This window comes from Athene noctua, chromosome 13 (genome assembly GCF_965140245.1).
Source record: "Athene noctua chromosome 13, bAthNoc1.hap1.1, whole genome shotgun sequence".
Classification (NCBI taxonomy): Eukaryota; Metazoa; Chordata; class Aves; order Strigiformes; family Strigidae; genus Athene; species Athene noctua.
The window spans coordinates 22,387,049-22,400,431 of NC_134049.1; the positions used below are offsets into that span (position 1 = coordinate 22,387,049).

Genomic DNA, 13,383 nt, shown 5'->3' on the forward strand with positions numbered 1-13,383 from the left:
GAGGTAATCAGAGGTTCTGCTGAATCCAAGTCCTGAATGCGGGCAGCAGAAATCAGATCATAGTATCTTTAAACACCACAAAGTGTGATGCTTTGCATAATGCAAAGTATTACTTAACTTTGTTAAAGTTTGCATTTAGTATAAAAAAAGTCATGCATCTCATGTAGATGGACATTTTTGGCCTCTAAGTAAAGCCTGAGCAAGTGATGCAGTCTTAAAATAATGCTACCACCTCCTTCCTCCCCATTCCATGTATGTTTCTGAATATTTATAACTTAATCACTAATAAAATTATCCTTGAACACTAATGTGATGGAGGCAAAAATTACTCAAAACGTATCTATATTCATATTTAACTGAATTCACAAATGAACTATACAACTCCATAAACATTAAACTATACTTAGGAGCAGCAGCATTAGAAAGCCTCCTGACCAAGATTCCAGCGAGTTCAACTTATACACCTTCCCACGTTAAACTCCTCTGACTTACTGCGTTTCTTTTGTACCACTCTGGGACAAAGATCATTAACGAAAGTCACATTACAGTTCCAAGGGAACAAAATAACATGTACAAAGCTGATGTATTATTTTTACCATTAACATCTTACCCCAAGTTCTGAGATAACGAGAAGACGACAATACTTTGTCCCAAGTATGAGCCCTTGACAGCATCAGGTTTAGGGCACTATCTTCCGAATCTATAATTGAAGTGCAGCCTATTATCAAGATACAGCACTGAGCTTAATTAGAAACAGAAATCGATAAAGATAATCTAGAAGATATGAGAAAGGTTTCAGCAATTTTCAGTGTTGGTTCAAATTTCTTCCCTAGAATTGTTTCCAATAATAATGAAAGCTTAATGCAAAAATAAGAGTTACCCAGACATATTATTCTGTTGCTAGAGGATTTAATGTGCTTTTCAAACATCTACAATTTCCTGATAAGGACTGCAATCCCTTTTATCAAAGCATCTCCCACAGATGAAGATCTGGTCAGATGTACTTTTGAAAGACAACACAGGACTCTTTCTGTTAAGGCTCTCCTTCTACAACTGTTTTGTTTTGATTTTAAAGAAAGCCTTATCAAGTTTAACTCAGGCTGGTTAGTAAATAAAACTGAATAAAACTGCTCTTTGTGCAATACAAGGAAACTAAACGGACAGGCTTGAATCCTCTCTCTTTGCAACCTCTATAGGAAATTAGGCAACTGTGACTGATACAGATTATAATGATGCAACAAAGGAGTCAGCCTGTTTCCCATGAAGTTTAGAAACAGTTCTTTTTCAACATTTTTTGAGATTTTAAAAATATGTTTAGAAATATGTTTAAAATACGCTTATAATAAAGCTACAGGGAAAGGGCCACACATTTTGACTTACTTCACACTTCCTGATACATTTTCACCTTATTTTAGTGACGGGGGGAAGCATTTGACTCAAGTCCTGTCTCTCAATAATAGTATAATGGGGAGCCATTTTTCAAACTATTTTTAAAGCCTTATCAACAACTTTAGACTATATCACCTCGAAGTATAAACAACAGTAATTAAACCCATAAATAAAAAAGAATTAATACATTAGTAGAGGCATAATCATAACTAGTTCTAAGCCAAGATCTTAAAACAATTACCTGACATGAATAACCAAAGTGTCCTCTGGGCTAGAAACACCCATTACTCCATCGGCAAATAGAATGGCTAAATGAAAAGTACAGTGAAAGGACTACAAAGGTTACAGATTGCTTCCCACAAAGTCAGACCCACAGATACATTTCATATACTTGGGAAAACTAAGTTTCTTTCCTCTTTTGGGCATGTCAAACCTCGCTTCAAGTGTTAGAGAACATAAATTTCACCACCTCAGCTGGTGTTGTATGTGACGACGCATTAGGCATGCTACAGTGACAGAGGAATGTTTCTGCTGGTATAGTCTAGACCACCGACCAACTACGGTTCTGCTGCATTGTAATAACATCATCTTTTCAAATCTGATTTGTGTTGCTGACTATTAATTTAAAAACTATTCACTAGACAAAATGTGGGCTTTATCTCCCTTATTATCTAAATTACTATCCCACCCTTGCATAGAAAGCACAAAAAATGTTTTTGTACACTGCACAACCAACACTACAATGCATACATTTTTTTCTAGAACAAGCATTTACTATTAGCATAAGGCTTTTCAGCTATACTGAGAATATTTCCAGCATTTCCTTTCAAAGAACAAAATTGATAATTTATCAAAACACTTCTTCTGTGTTTGTTTTTTCCATACAATTTTCTCTGGCAACACAAACAAGGTAGTGATCAGCCTACTGCTATGTGTAACCTCTTATTTATCACAACGGATACACCAAAGTAAAGCTTCCCTTTAAAAATTTTAATTATAGCCCATTAACACAGCAAGGCATTTAATACATAGTATTTAAGACATGCTATCAGGCACTGGATGACGTCCTAGATGACTCAAGAGCCAACCTGCAATTCTGAAAAACTTTGACAGGTAGTAACATAGACAACAAAAAAGAGCAATTCTGACTTTTTTCACACAAATGCAGTGATTCATTTATTTTAAAGACTTCAGACCTGCCATATCAATTTATAAGGAAAACTAAAATGGAAATTTTTTTGGTTTATTATTTTCAGGTTCAGTATTAGCTGCAATAAATATTTCAACAGAAAGAGAAAACTCCCTCTAAACTCATTATCTACAACGTAAGTACCAAGACAGGCGACAGGAAGCGCATGCAGTGATCTAACCCCCGTCACAGTATTTGCAGAAATCCCAGGGGCACGGGGCACAGTAATAAATTTGAAATATCTCCCAGATGAAGAATGAACTTATAACCTTCTCAGTGTTTAACTGCCACTATGGCTCTTCCAGGCCACAGGTTTTAGACTTAACAGAAGCCAGCCGACTACATTTTAAATACATTTACTACTTGTTTCCCCAGCTTTTCTTTCATCACTTTCCACTCTTATCTAACGGAAATACTACGGATTCTTTCATTGCTGGTTAGAGCAAAACAAATTTTTCCAGTGCTCTGAATTCATTACATGTGTTGTAAATAAATGTGGTACCCAGCGCCATTCCTCCTGCTGACAGCACGGGTAAGGAACACTGTCAACAGAGCTTATAGAAATGTGACTTTGTACTTAGGATTTTCAGACAGCAAATTACTGCCCGCCCTTCACGGGAAGTAACCTGCCCTGGCAAAGGTTCCTTCAAGGTGCTTGGCCTGAGACTATGATGGCATATAGTTTTTGCATCCAGGATTAACTCAAGGAAAAGTGAGTAGGTACAAAGCTGTACACAGATTTATCCATTTGATAGCTGTCCCTAAAGACTATCTCAAACGGATGGGATTCAGAAATGTCAAGCTTTAGGGGCCCCGACTCTCTCAGCTGCATATCTTCCTCCAGCACATTTTACGTTTTCTTCCATTTTCAAACCACTTCACAAACGTGCAAGTGAAAAAATTGGTGCATCACACATGGGCACATGAAATCTCCAATCTGCACACACATAGCTAGAAACTTTTATTTTCTATAACTCTTTGACGCAGAATAGTCTTCTGAATTTGCTTCAAGGTGTGTCCTCACTTTGTGGCAATGTGCAACTTCCCTTTTTCAAGCCAAAGGCCTGAAAATCAATCGTACTTCCAATAGATCCATCACTAAGCTGTGCAGTCAGTTGCTTCCTCACCCATTTGAACTCAAAATAACCTGAGAGCTCAAACCAGCCTGGAACAGTCTGGTTTAAGTTAACTGAAGTGCCTTAGAGCTCATGAAAAGCAGCTGAGCCAATAGATGACAGAGGGGCTGTGGGCAGGAGAGATGTGGAGACCGTGCCCACCTTTTCAGTGGGCAGAGCCACGCTGAGGAGGTCAGAACAGTTTGTGTCACTCAGCAGGAACCACAGAATTAATTCCAGGTGGTTGATAGAAGCTATACCAAAACCCATCATCTTCCAAGATGTACTTTAAATTTTTAGTATTTTGAATTCCCTGTGCATTATTCAAAAAATCTTTTCGTACCACATCAAAGAATAACCAGGTTTAACAAAGGGTTGAAATTCAAATATGTTTCAAAGGTAAACGTATAAAGAACGTTACTAATGACAAAAACAGGTACTCATTTATGATTCTTTCTTTTGTCCTCCTCAAAAGCATAGGCTATATAAAAAAAACATACTCTTTCTTCTTTCCAAACCCACCTAAAATTTAAATTCTTTCTCAGCTAAACCCACTTTCAATACCACTATTTACTTTCACCAGTAGAGAAATACTATTTTACCCTGTAATCTTGGGATGCCTGTACTGCATACCTTTTGCATATTCTTAGAACAGTCTTCACCAAAACACTGCATTAATTTTCCATCATCTTCTGAATAAAATTAAATTCTCATAACTCTAGCTCCCAGATACATTTTGTAGATAGAGAGATGGAGGAAACAAGGCCCTTAAGTACCATTCTAGTTAAGTACACCTCTCCAGTTAAAGCCATTTTTCCAGATTCAGTCTTTCTGCAATGTATGTAAGGAAATTAAATCAAGTAATTTTTTTTTTTTAAACCAAACATTAGGGCAATAGAAGGCTCCTCTAACACCTTTTTTTTTTAAAAAAAAAAAAAAGACACAAGGTAGCTTGTTCAGGAGACTATCTCTAGGTATGTGAAACAGATGATGTCCTTGAAGTGTCACCAACAGGATCTGTGTAAACTGCATTAGTTTAACATTTATCTGAATTCAAAATGGTGCCAAATTTAACAGGAAAAAACCTCATGAACTCCCAGGGCTGATTACTTCACATACTTGTACACAGCTGGAAATAAGCAATCTCCCATTTACCTTATGCAAACACACAAGCAGCACAGCAAAAGGTACCTATTCCTTGAAGGCTGAGCACAGAACACACTCAATTGTGAGACACTTCACAGTACCCTATCCTTCAGTGATGAAGGTCAGTGATTTCATCCTTACCACCACCCAGGTAATCAGCCCAACACAGCGGATGCACAGCAGCTTGCTGCCACTGGTACCACATCAAAGAGAAAGCCTGTTAGCTTTCAGGTTTTTACATCTTTGCTGATGCAGAAAAGCTGGTCTTGGAATGAACTAACAGCTAACATCGAATAAGCATTCTTTTTAGTCAGTGCACAATTTGAGCTTACAACTGGATCAAGCAGGTTGTTTCTAACTACCTGCAAATTTCAGTCAATCTACACCTGGCACTGCAGGGAAATCTCCCTGAAAAGGCATCAACAGGAATGCCGTTTCACTTTAACTGTCCTAACATTGTCAAACAATGCCACACTACCACACTTAAGTAGAGATTCACATATGTCTCACTGAATTGCCATCATGAAATGTTAATAGAAGGAAAAAAAGACTGCCTTAGTACAACTTCTAGTATGCTACTGAAATCTCCAAACAAAAAAAACCCTAGGTGCTTCAAGAAAGAGATGCAGAAAACAGATGAGACAAGGGAATTCAAACCCCCAAAAATGTGCTTCTTGTATGAACTTCTGCCAGACTAATTTGTAAGAATGACAGAAGCAGCTTAAATTACACAAAATCATGCAGTTATTAGGTGGGAAGAAATGAAATTTTTTCTAGTCCAGAAGAAAATGATACAGTGATCAGATAATAGTTACTCAAACTATTCAACCCTTCACCAAATTACAGTAATGCAGAAATACAATTACTCTCTACAGTAACCTATCAAAGGAAAGTAGAATTAAGATTAGAACTAAGCAGTAAAATCAGAAATGAAACTTTCCAAAATTCATTCTGTGTAATCTAATATATTGTAACACCATATTCTAAATCTTTATAACCAAATAAAGAAATTACTTACTTTAGTTTAGATAAGGAGCAAAGAGTGCTCTCAAGATCACTTTCATCCCTCAAGTGACCTGGCTGTACATCCTACATTAAGGCTATAATCTCAGTCTTATCTATCACTTGCTTAGCTTAATTGCATCATATCATTAATATTATTAATTTCTGCCATTGCCCATAAAACTCAAAGCCTCATGCCAATCCTGTAAAATATATAGGTTGGAACTGAATTAAACACAGCACACAGTGAGTTGCGTGAGACCATCAAAGTGCTATGAAGCATCAAGCATCTAAGTATTTTAAAAGACAAAGCACCTATCTTTCTTCTTTTGACCCTAGAAACAAGGTAAGAAAAATGCATGACCAGAATTTGACTCAAAGCATTTTGAAAGCTCACAAAGTAGAGCTGCACTGCATTTGAACAGGCCTCGCAGAGAAAGGATTTTTCAGGTATTCTTCCTCAACTTTTAAAGAAGGGCAGAGCTAGCTAAAATGCTTCTGTACCAGTAACCTACAGAAAGCAAAAGACATGCTCAGAAAGCTAGTCCCAAAACCAGGGAGGAATAAAATGCAAGGTGCAGCTTAAGGTACAGGTAGAAGGTAACAGTGCAAAGCAAGCACTGACAATGTACTCCCAATATATCAGTAAACAAATGCTGCACCTTGTTAATATTTTACACAGACACGGTTAAATATAGCTGTGACGTAATGCAGAAGTGCTGTGGATGCTAATATAAACTTTCCTTCATACTCCACTTTCCTAAAGAGGAAGACTTTAGCTGTTCAATACTGAGCAGCTCAATGATCAACTTGCTTTGAAAACCGGTTCTCCCTTCTTAGTAATTTTCTTTTAAACTCAACTGACCTTCTCCAGTTGTTCTACACCAGAAACATCACCTTCAGTATTTATGCCCGGAGTACTAACATTTGTCAAACTGTTATACATTGTGTTGATAGAGAAATAAGAACTCTGCTAAGACACCTTTACATAACTATTCTTATACCATGAAGTATAGGGACCTATGGGGGTGACAGACAGCTGGCTGAACAGGAGCCAGCAGTGTGCCCAGGGGGCCAAGAAGGCCAATGGCATCCTGGCTTGTGTCAGCAATAGCATGGCCAGCAGGGACAGGGAAGGGATCTTACCCCTGTGCTCGGCACTGGTGAGGCTGCCCCTCGATTCCTGGGTTCAGTTTTGGGCCCCTCACCCCAAAAAGGCCATTGAATGACTCGAGCGTGTCCAGAGAAGGGCAACGGAGCTGGGGCAGGGTCTGGAGCACAGGTCTGCTGGGGAGCGGCTGGGGGAACTGGGGGGTTCAGTCTGGAGAAGAGGAGGCTGAGGGGAGACCTCCTGGCCCTCTGCAACTCCCTGACAGGAGGGTGCAGAGATCTGTGGATGAGCCTCTTCAACCTAGCAGTAAGTAACAGGACAAGAGGTAATGGCCTCTTGTTGCGTCAGGGAAAGCTTAGACTAGATGTCAGCAAGCATTTCTTTGCAGAAGGGGTTGCTGGGCGTTGGAATGGGCTGCCCAGGGCAAGGGAGGGAGTCCCCATCCCTGGTGGTGTTTAAGAGTAGGGTCGACTTAGAGGTTAAGGATCTGGTGTAGATCTGTCAGTGTTAGGTTAACGGTTGGACTGGATGATCTTCAAGGTCCTTTCCAACCTAGTTGATTCTGTGATTCTGTGAAGTGTTATCACACGATGTAAACTAATACTTTATTTTTTTGTCATGAAGGTTTTGCCTATAGATAAGCCTTCCTTTACGGTTGTCAAGTGATTAAATTTATCCCTTCAGACCTACTTTTAAGACAAACTTTCCAGTACTACAATCCATTCTAAAACAAGTCAGTTAAACTCTTACAAGGATACTGCATGTAAGAACCACTCTTACATGCCCATAAATTCTAGCTGAAGAATTTTAAACCAATATTAAGACCCAATTAATAAAAAGTGTGACAGATTTCCTCATGAAATATAAGAAAGGTGAAGAAGCCGAACTTCTACCTTTATTTTTTCTGGCTCCTGAACAGTTCTACCTTATTTATACAGATTATGTAAGAAAGATATCTTAAAATCAATGTTATCAACATTTCAGTGCTGTTTCTAGTAAAAACAGGTTTCAAGAATAAACGAAACAGTCATATATACAATAAAGCAGGGTATACTGAAGTACTCAGCGTTTATCTTCTGTCAAGCTCCTCAAAAAACCCAGTATATTTAAGGATTATAAAAAACACTTTATATGTCCTTTTTAAGGAAGACCTAAGTAGTAGTAGTATAGGTCAATTTTCAGATGTTTTTAGCCATGCTGTGACCTTTGTCCTCATTTAGAAAAGTGTATGGCATTGACCATATTTAATATTATATGAGCACAGCAGCTTTTAACCATACTCAAGATGTATTATATAAATATTCAAATGAGGAATTTGCTTAAGAAATTATAAGTAGTTTGAATAATAAGTCAGAGTAGCACATAACACAATATAACAGAATTGGGGAGTTGGGGTTTTTTCGGGGGCTTTTTTTGTTTGGTTGGTTGTTTTTTAGTTTTCTGTTTTAAACAGGGCACAAAACCAACAGGGTCTTTAACTGATCACACAATAAAACTCTTGTGAAAAGTCATCTGGGGATCTGTTCTCTCTGAAAATTAATTATTTGACCTACCTTGAACCGTAAGTTCTGCTTGAGCTTCGATGGTCTCATTTCCATTATCCGCTCTGCAGGTGTATGTCCCAACATCCGCTTCCGTAATGTCACTGATCTCCAGACTGCCTCCCGCGAGCAGAAGGTATCTTTCATAGCTGTGCAAAAAAAAAAAGACATACAGGTGATCTGATGGACAAACTGACTTAAATGAAGTGTTACCAGAGAAGCACACACAAGTTCTCTGCCTGAAATGTCTACATAAACTGAAGAAGTGTTTACATATAGTATTTCTGAGCGTCATTTACAAGGAGCCACGTTTTTAACTAGATGGTCAAATTCCATACTTTGGATTTACACTTAAAATTAAGTTCAACTATATCAATTCCACAAGAGCAGCTCATCATCTTGCACTTTCAGCTTCAGTTCTTCTTAATTAAATGTGATCCAAGCTATTTAGACAATAGGAACTAAAACTTAAGAAAAATAAACCAACACAACCACATCATGAAAACAATCCAAACATTTCGCAGGTACAGCTGGAATGACTTATTGCTTGAAAAGCTGAGTAAACTATAACATGCCAGACTTAACGCCTGTACAACACAAGGAACAGCAATGTACATTGTATAACCTACAGTAACTGAATTTTTGTAAAAATATAGCCATTTCAGTAAGATGTAAGATTTCAGAATAAGATATAGGTTAAAAAAATTTCAAAAGTAATTCAATAAGTTGGCAAAGTTTCTGTATGGATTTTCTCCCTCTGACTTGTAAAGGGTGAGGGGTTTATAAATCAGCCCTCAAATTATCTGCTTTTTACACTAAATGTAGTAACTAAACATAGCATTTTGTGCTACATGTAGTACCCTCAGCATTCTTCTCCCATTGCAACTCTTTTTATGATACAAAATCATACAAGAATTTTCCGAGATTCTTCATCCCTCCAATCATTCACAATAAAATGCCAGTAACATTACCAAGCTGAGACAAGAAATCACAACCAGATGCTGATCCAGAACCACTCTTATTTGCAACTGAAATAAAAGAGTCTACCTGATGGCTTCCTTTCTGGCATTATCAAGCAATGGTTTAGTGGGCAAGAATGGATTGAATTCTTTCGAAATATTAACTGAACAGCATGTTACAACAATTAACTCTTTTGGTCTCTATAGAGCAGCCAATGTATAGAAATCAACCTAATCGCTTTCTTTATTTGAAATTTTTCTAGAAATTAGTAGAACCACTGCTCTTACCTGCTTGGAAAGGTGAGTTGTTAGGACACAAAGACTTTTGACTCACCTAATTAATTACTACATTAATGTTGATTTATGATACAATTAAAATTATTGATCAAATTTCCTGATTCAATAAATTTGAAAACTGAACAAACAAAATCATTATTGGAATTAAGTGAAAGAAAACAGTCTTAAAAACATCCAAGGAGATGTCTCACCCAGGTATACTACAAGGAAAAGGATCCCATTTCTGTGACCTAGTAAGAGGAGGACTACAAAGAGTTTATTTTGTAAGAAGTGCAGGAATTTCAGAGAAGACATAAAGAAGTTCGAAAAAACGTATTAGGAGCTTTGAAAAGAGGAATGCCTGAAGAAACAGCAGAGGAGTACATGAACAGGATGGCAAACAGCTTCTACCTATGAGGAAAAGAGTAAGAAGTTTGTCATTAAACCTTTTTTTGGAACTGTTCAACAGTGGTTCAAGGACAGAAAGACGATGAGAAAATACATTATTTTCATTGTATTTTTATTGCCATTGCTGACCAAAAAAAAAAAAAGGCAGAAATATCCTATCATAGATCAGATGAAAAACTAATATGTAGAAAAAAAATAGGAGCTTTAGTGATAATCAGATAGTGAAGACCTGTCTCACATGTCAAGTAAGAAAAATCTGTACAAAGGATATGTGAACAGGAGCTGCCAAAACTCTATCACCTTCCCCCCTCCCTTCTCCCACTTAACTGTATTCTATTTAAGTTAGCACCAAAAAAAAGGACCTAGAAGTCTTGGACTGCACCACCTCCAAGGCAAATCTGACCATCTAAGAAATTTCTAACTATATAAAAAGATCTAAGCAGTGCTCTTCACAATTCTCCAACCTCTTTGTTTACCTTTGGACACTGTCAGTCCACAAACACAGAAAAGCTTTGAACCTTGTTACAGCGAACAGAAACAATGTTACTGAAGCTTATTTGTGAGAATGGCATGTTAGACATGTTAAGGCTGCACTAAAACCATGCCTAAAGAAAAATAAATTAAGACAAGTCTGGACCTTGACACATCCAAATATGCAGGTTTGTATTGCCTTTTATTATGTAAAATAGCTTCTTTAATTATTTGTTCTAGCACTCACGGTGAATCAAATTAATGTGAGTAGCATATAATCTGCTGAAGGCTAAAATGAAAGCAGAATGGAATGGACGCCAATTGGTAAATCAGCTAGATCCATCAGTGGCAGGATACAGAACAGGAAGGAAGGCCATGCAGAAAGAACTGACTGGATGAGAGAAGCTGAGGCTAACAAAATTGCAAAGGAATGATAACAGGCTATACAGAGTGTTAGTGTAATTCTGATGACATATAGTGGCCTTTTCTGGATATCCCCCAACTTCCATGGTTACCCATCTAAAAGTGGCACGTGCCTTATGACGGTCACGTTCGCATTGCCAGCTGCTGGGAAGTGAAGTAGCACGCCTGGTGAGGCAGCAGACTATTCTGGTTACCAAATCAGCAATTAAGAAATTATCAGAACTATTAAAAATTACCAGATGTTGTCACATTAGGCAACAAAAGTTTGTCTTATAGGATCTCAAACTACTTGTAACAGGGCAGCATTTATACAAGTTCTCCCTTTTGTCAAGAAACAAGGTTATATGTTTTTTTGGCCATCTAAATGATGTGTTATGCTTTTATTCTCTTTGATTATTTGCCTCAAGAAAACCTAGAGGAGAGGCCAGAATTTACCAATAATGATCGAAAACAAGTTCACGGCTGTTAAAAACATGGAAGAAAACAATTCATCTGTCAGCCTCCTCAGTGATTCCTTCTGTATGCACTAGATGTGGAAAAATTCTGGACTTAAAGCAAAATTGCCTTTGTAATAAAGTAAAAACATCTTAACTTTGTAAGGATAATAAAGCATTTCCACGAAAGAGTGAATCAATCAGATTTCAGACACTAGAGACAGAGAATCAGCTTAATATAAAAGTGATACATGATTTAAATTGTCATTAAAAACAACAAAGATTGATCATTCAAATGTCAGGGAACAGCAAAATCAAATTCAAGCCTTTTATATGCATTCCATACAGCCCTCAGTTACACACTCATAATACACAATTACTTGAGCTACTTTGGATACCTAACTCACATGCTTTTTTGTGTTTCATTATCACAAAATATAGTGAGCCTTTATTAATTTATTGTATTCAAACAGCCAGTTATACCCTGAGGTTTTGGTGCTTTTTTTTCCCCTCTCAAATTACTCTTCCCAAAACATCTTATAATCTATTTGCAGTCTTGGTAAAGTACAGCAGATAAAATTAGACAGTAAATTAGATTATTTTGTGGAATCTACTACCAGAAAAATCTCCATAATTACTCTGCTATGTTTAACCTTTACTGAGTTGGGCAAGTGTAATTCACTTAACGCAAATCGCTCAGAGTGCCTGGCAAACAATAATACACAATAATTTAAAATATCACACATTTTTGTGAAGTACTAAAGAAAAAACCCTGCATTAAGAATATGTATGTGATCATACAATTAAAGACTTCATTTGAACACATACAGCAACAGCATAAAATTAATACTGCACATGCACCCTCATGTAATCTCTCTATTTCAGGAAATTCTTAGCCATACAACCACATTACAGTTTTCTGTAGACATTTTTCAATGACATAAAATTATACTAAATTGAACAGCCCAAACCCATCAAAGTTAGCTGTACTTCAACAGCCTTATTAAAATGTAATGACATTGTCCAGGGTCCTTTCAACTGTTTATTTTGAGATTAACTACCTCATTTACTGTATCATTTTAAAGTGGTAGTGGTACATGCATTTGTAATTTCTTTCATATAAATGTCCCAATATAAATCAAGATACACAATATATGCTGTTTGAATACCGATCCACACACTGGAAAGGTTTCAAAGAACATAAGCTTCCAGGCATCTGAAACTCTGTGCCCATTTCCCAACCTCTGAAACATCCATCTTGGCAGAGACCTCACCTGAAACTTCACTTTTCAACTTCAGAATCCTCAAAAGCATAAAATTACTCCCACATTTGCTAAAAAACTGACTCTCACACAGTCGAATCCTTAGCCAGACACAACATTTAAAAATAAAAATTATGAAAGGCTCAAAGCTGTCAAAATCTGAAAAACTATTCAACCTGTACACAACATTTCCATTATAGCCTTTTACATCAGGTAATACTGACAATAAGGCAGAGTTTACTTTCTAAAGTTTTCTGTAAAGGACATAACTTTTAATTAAATAGCTGTATACTTCAGTGGCTTTTCCTGCTTCCTTCCATTTTTCTCAATATTTTCTATGTTCCTGGCAGAGACATTACTCATTCTGAGTTTCAGAGGAAATCCATCTGAAAAAGTAGAATCTATATTCACATTACGGAATCACATGTATGGCAGGCTGGGTGTGCATTCTGTAGTACCAGTCTTACAGAACTACGAGCACTATACCCCATATAACAAGATTATACACACAGGAATTCACAGAAGTCTAAAGGCTTGCTTGTTATCCCAAAGCTCCAGTTTGGAGCTACAAGCATCAGCACCATAAATCTAGAAGAGCCTTTTCCTTTCTTTTCAAGCAATGTAGTTTTGAGAAAATTATTATGTATCATCAAGATT

The 13,383-nt window shown here is 37.1% G+C and overlaps 1 protein-coding gene across 9 annotated transcripts in view; it reads right to left on the reverse strand.

Annotated features, from left to right (window-relative positions):
• The window catches only part of NEO1 (neogenin 1), a 209,984-nt gene that overhangs the window by 104,849 nt on the left and 91,752 nt on the right, over nt 1-13,383 (reverse strand). For all 9 annotated transcript variants that reach the window (XM_074917699.1, XM_074917702.1, XM_074917697.1 and 6 more), the window contains exon 5: nt 8,506-8,642. In XM_074917699.1, coding sequence (XP_074773800.1) covers nt 8,506-8,642 — 137 coding nt within the window. The remainder of the gene's footprint in view (nt 1-8,505; nt 8,643-13,383) is intronic.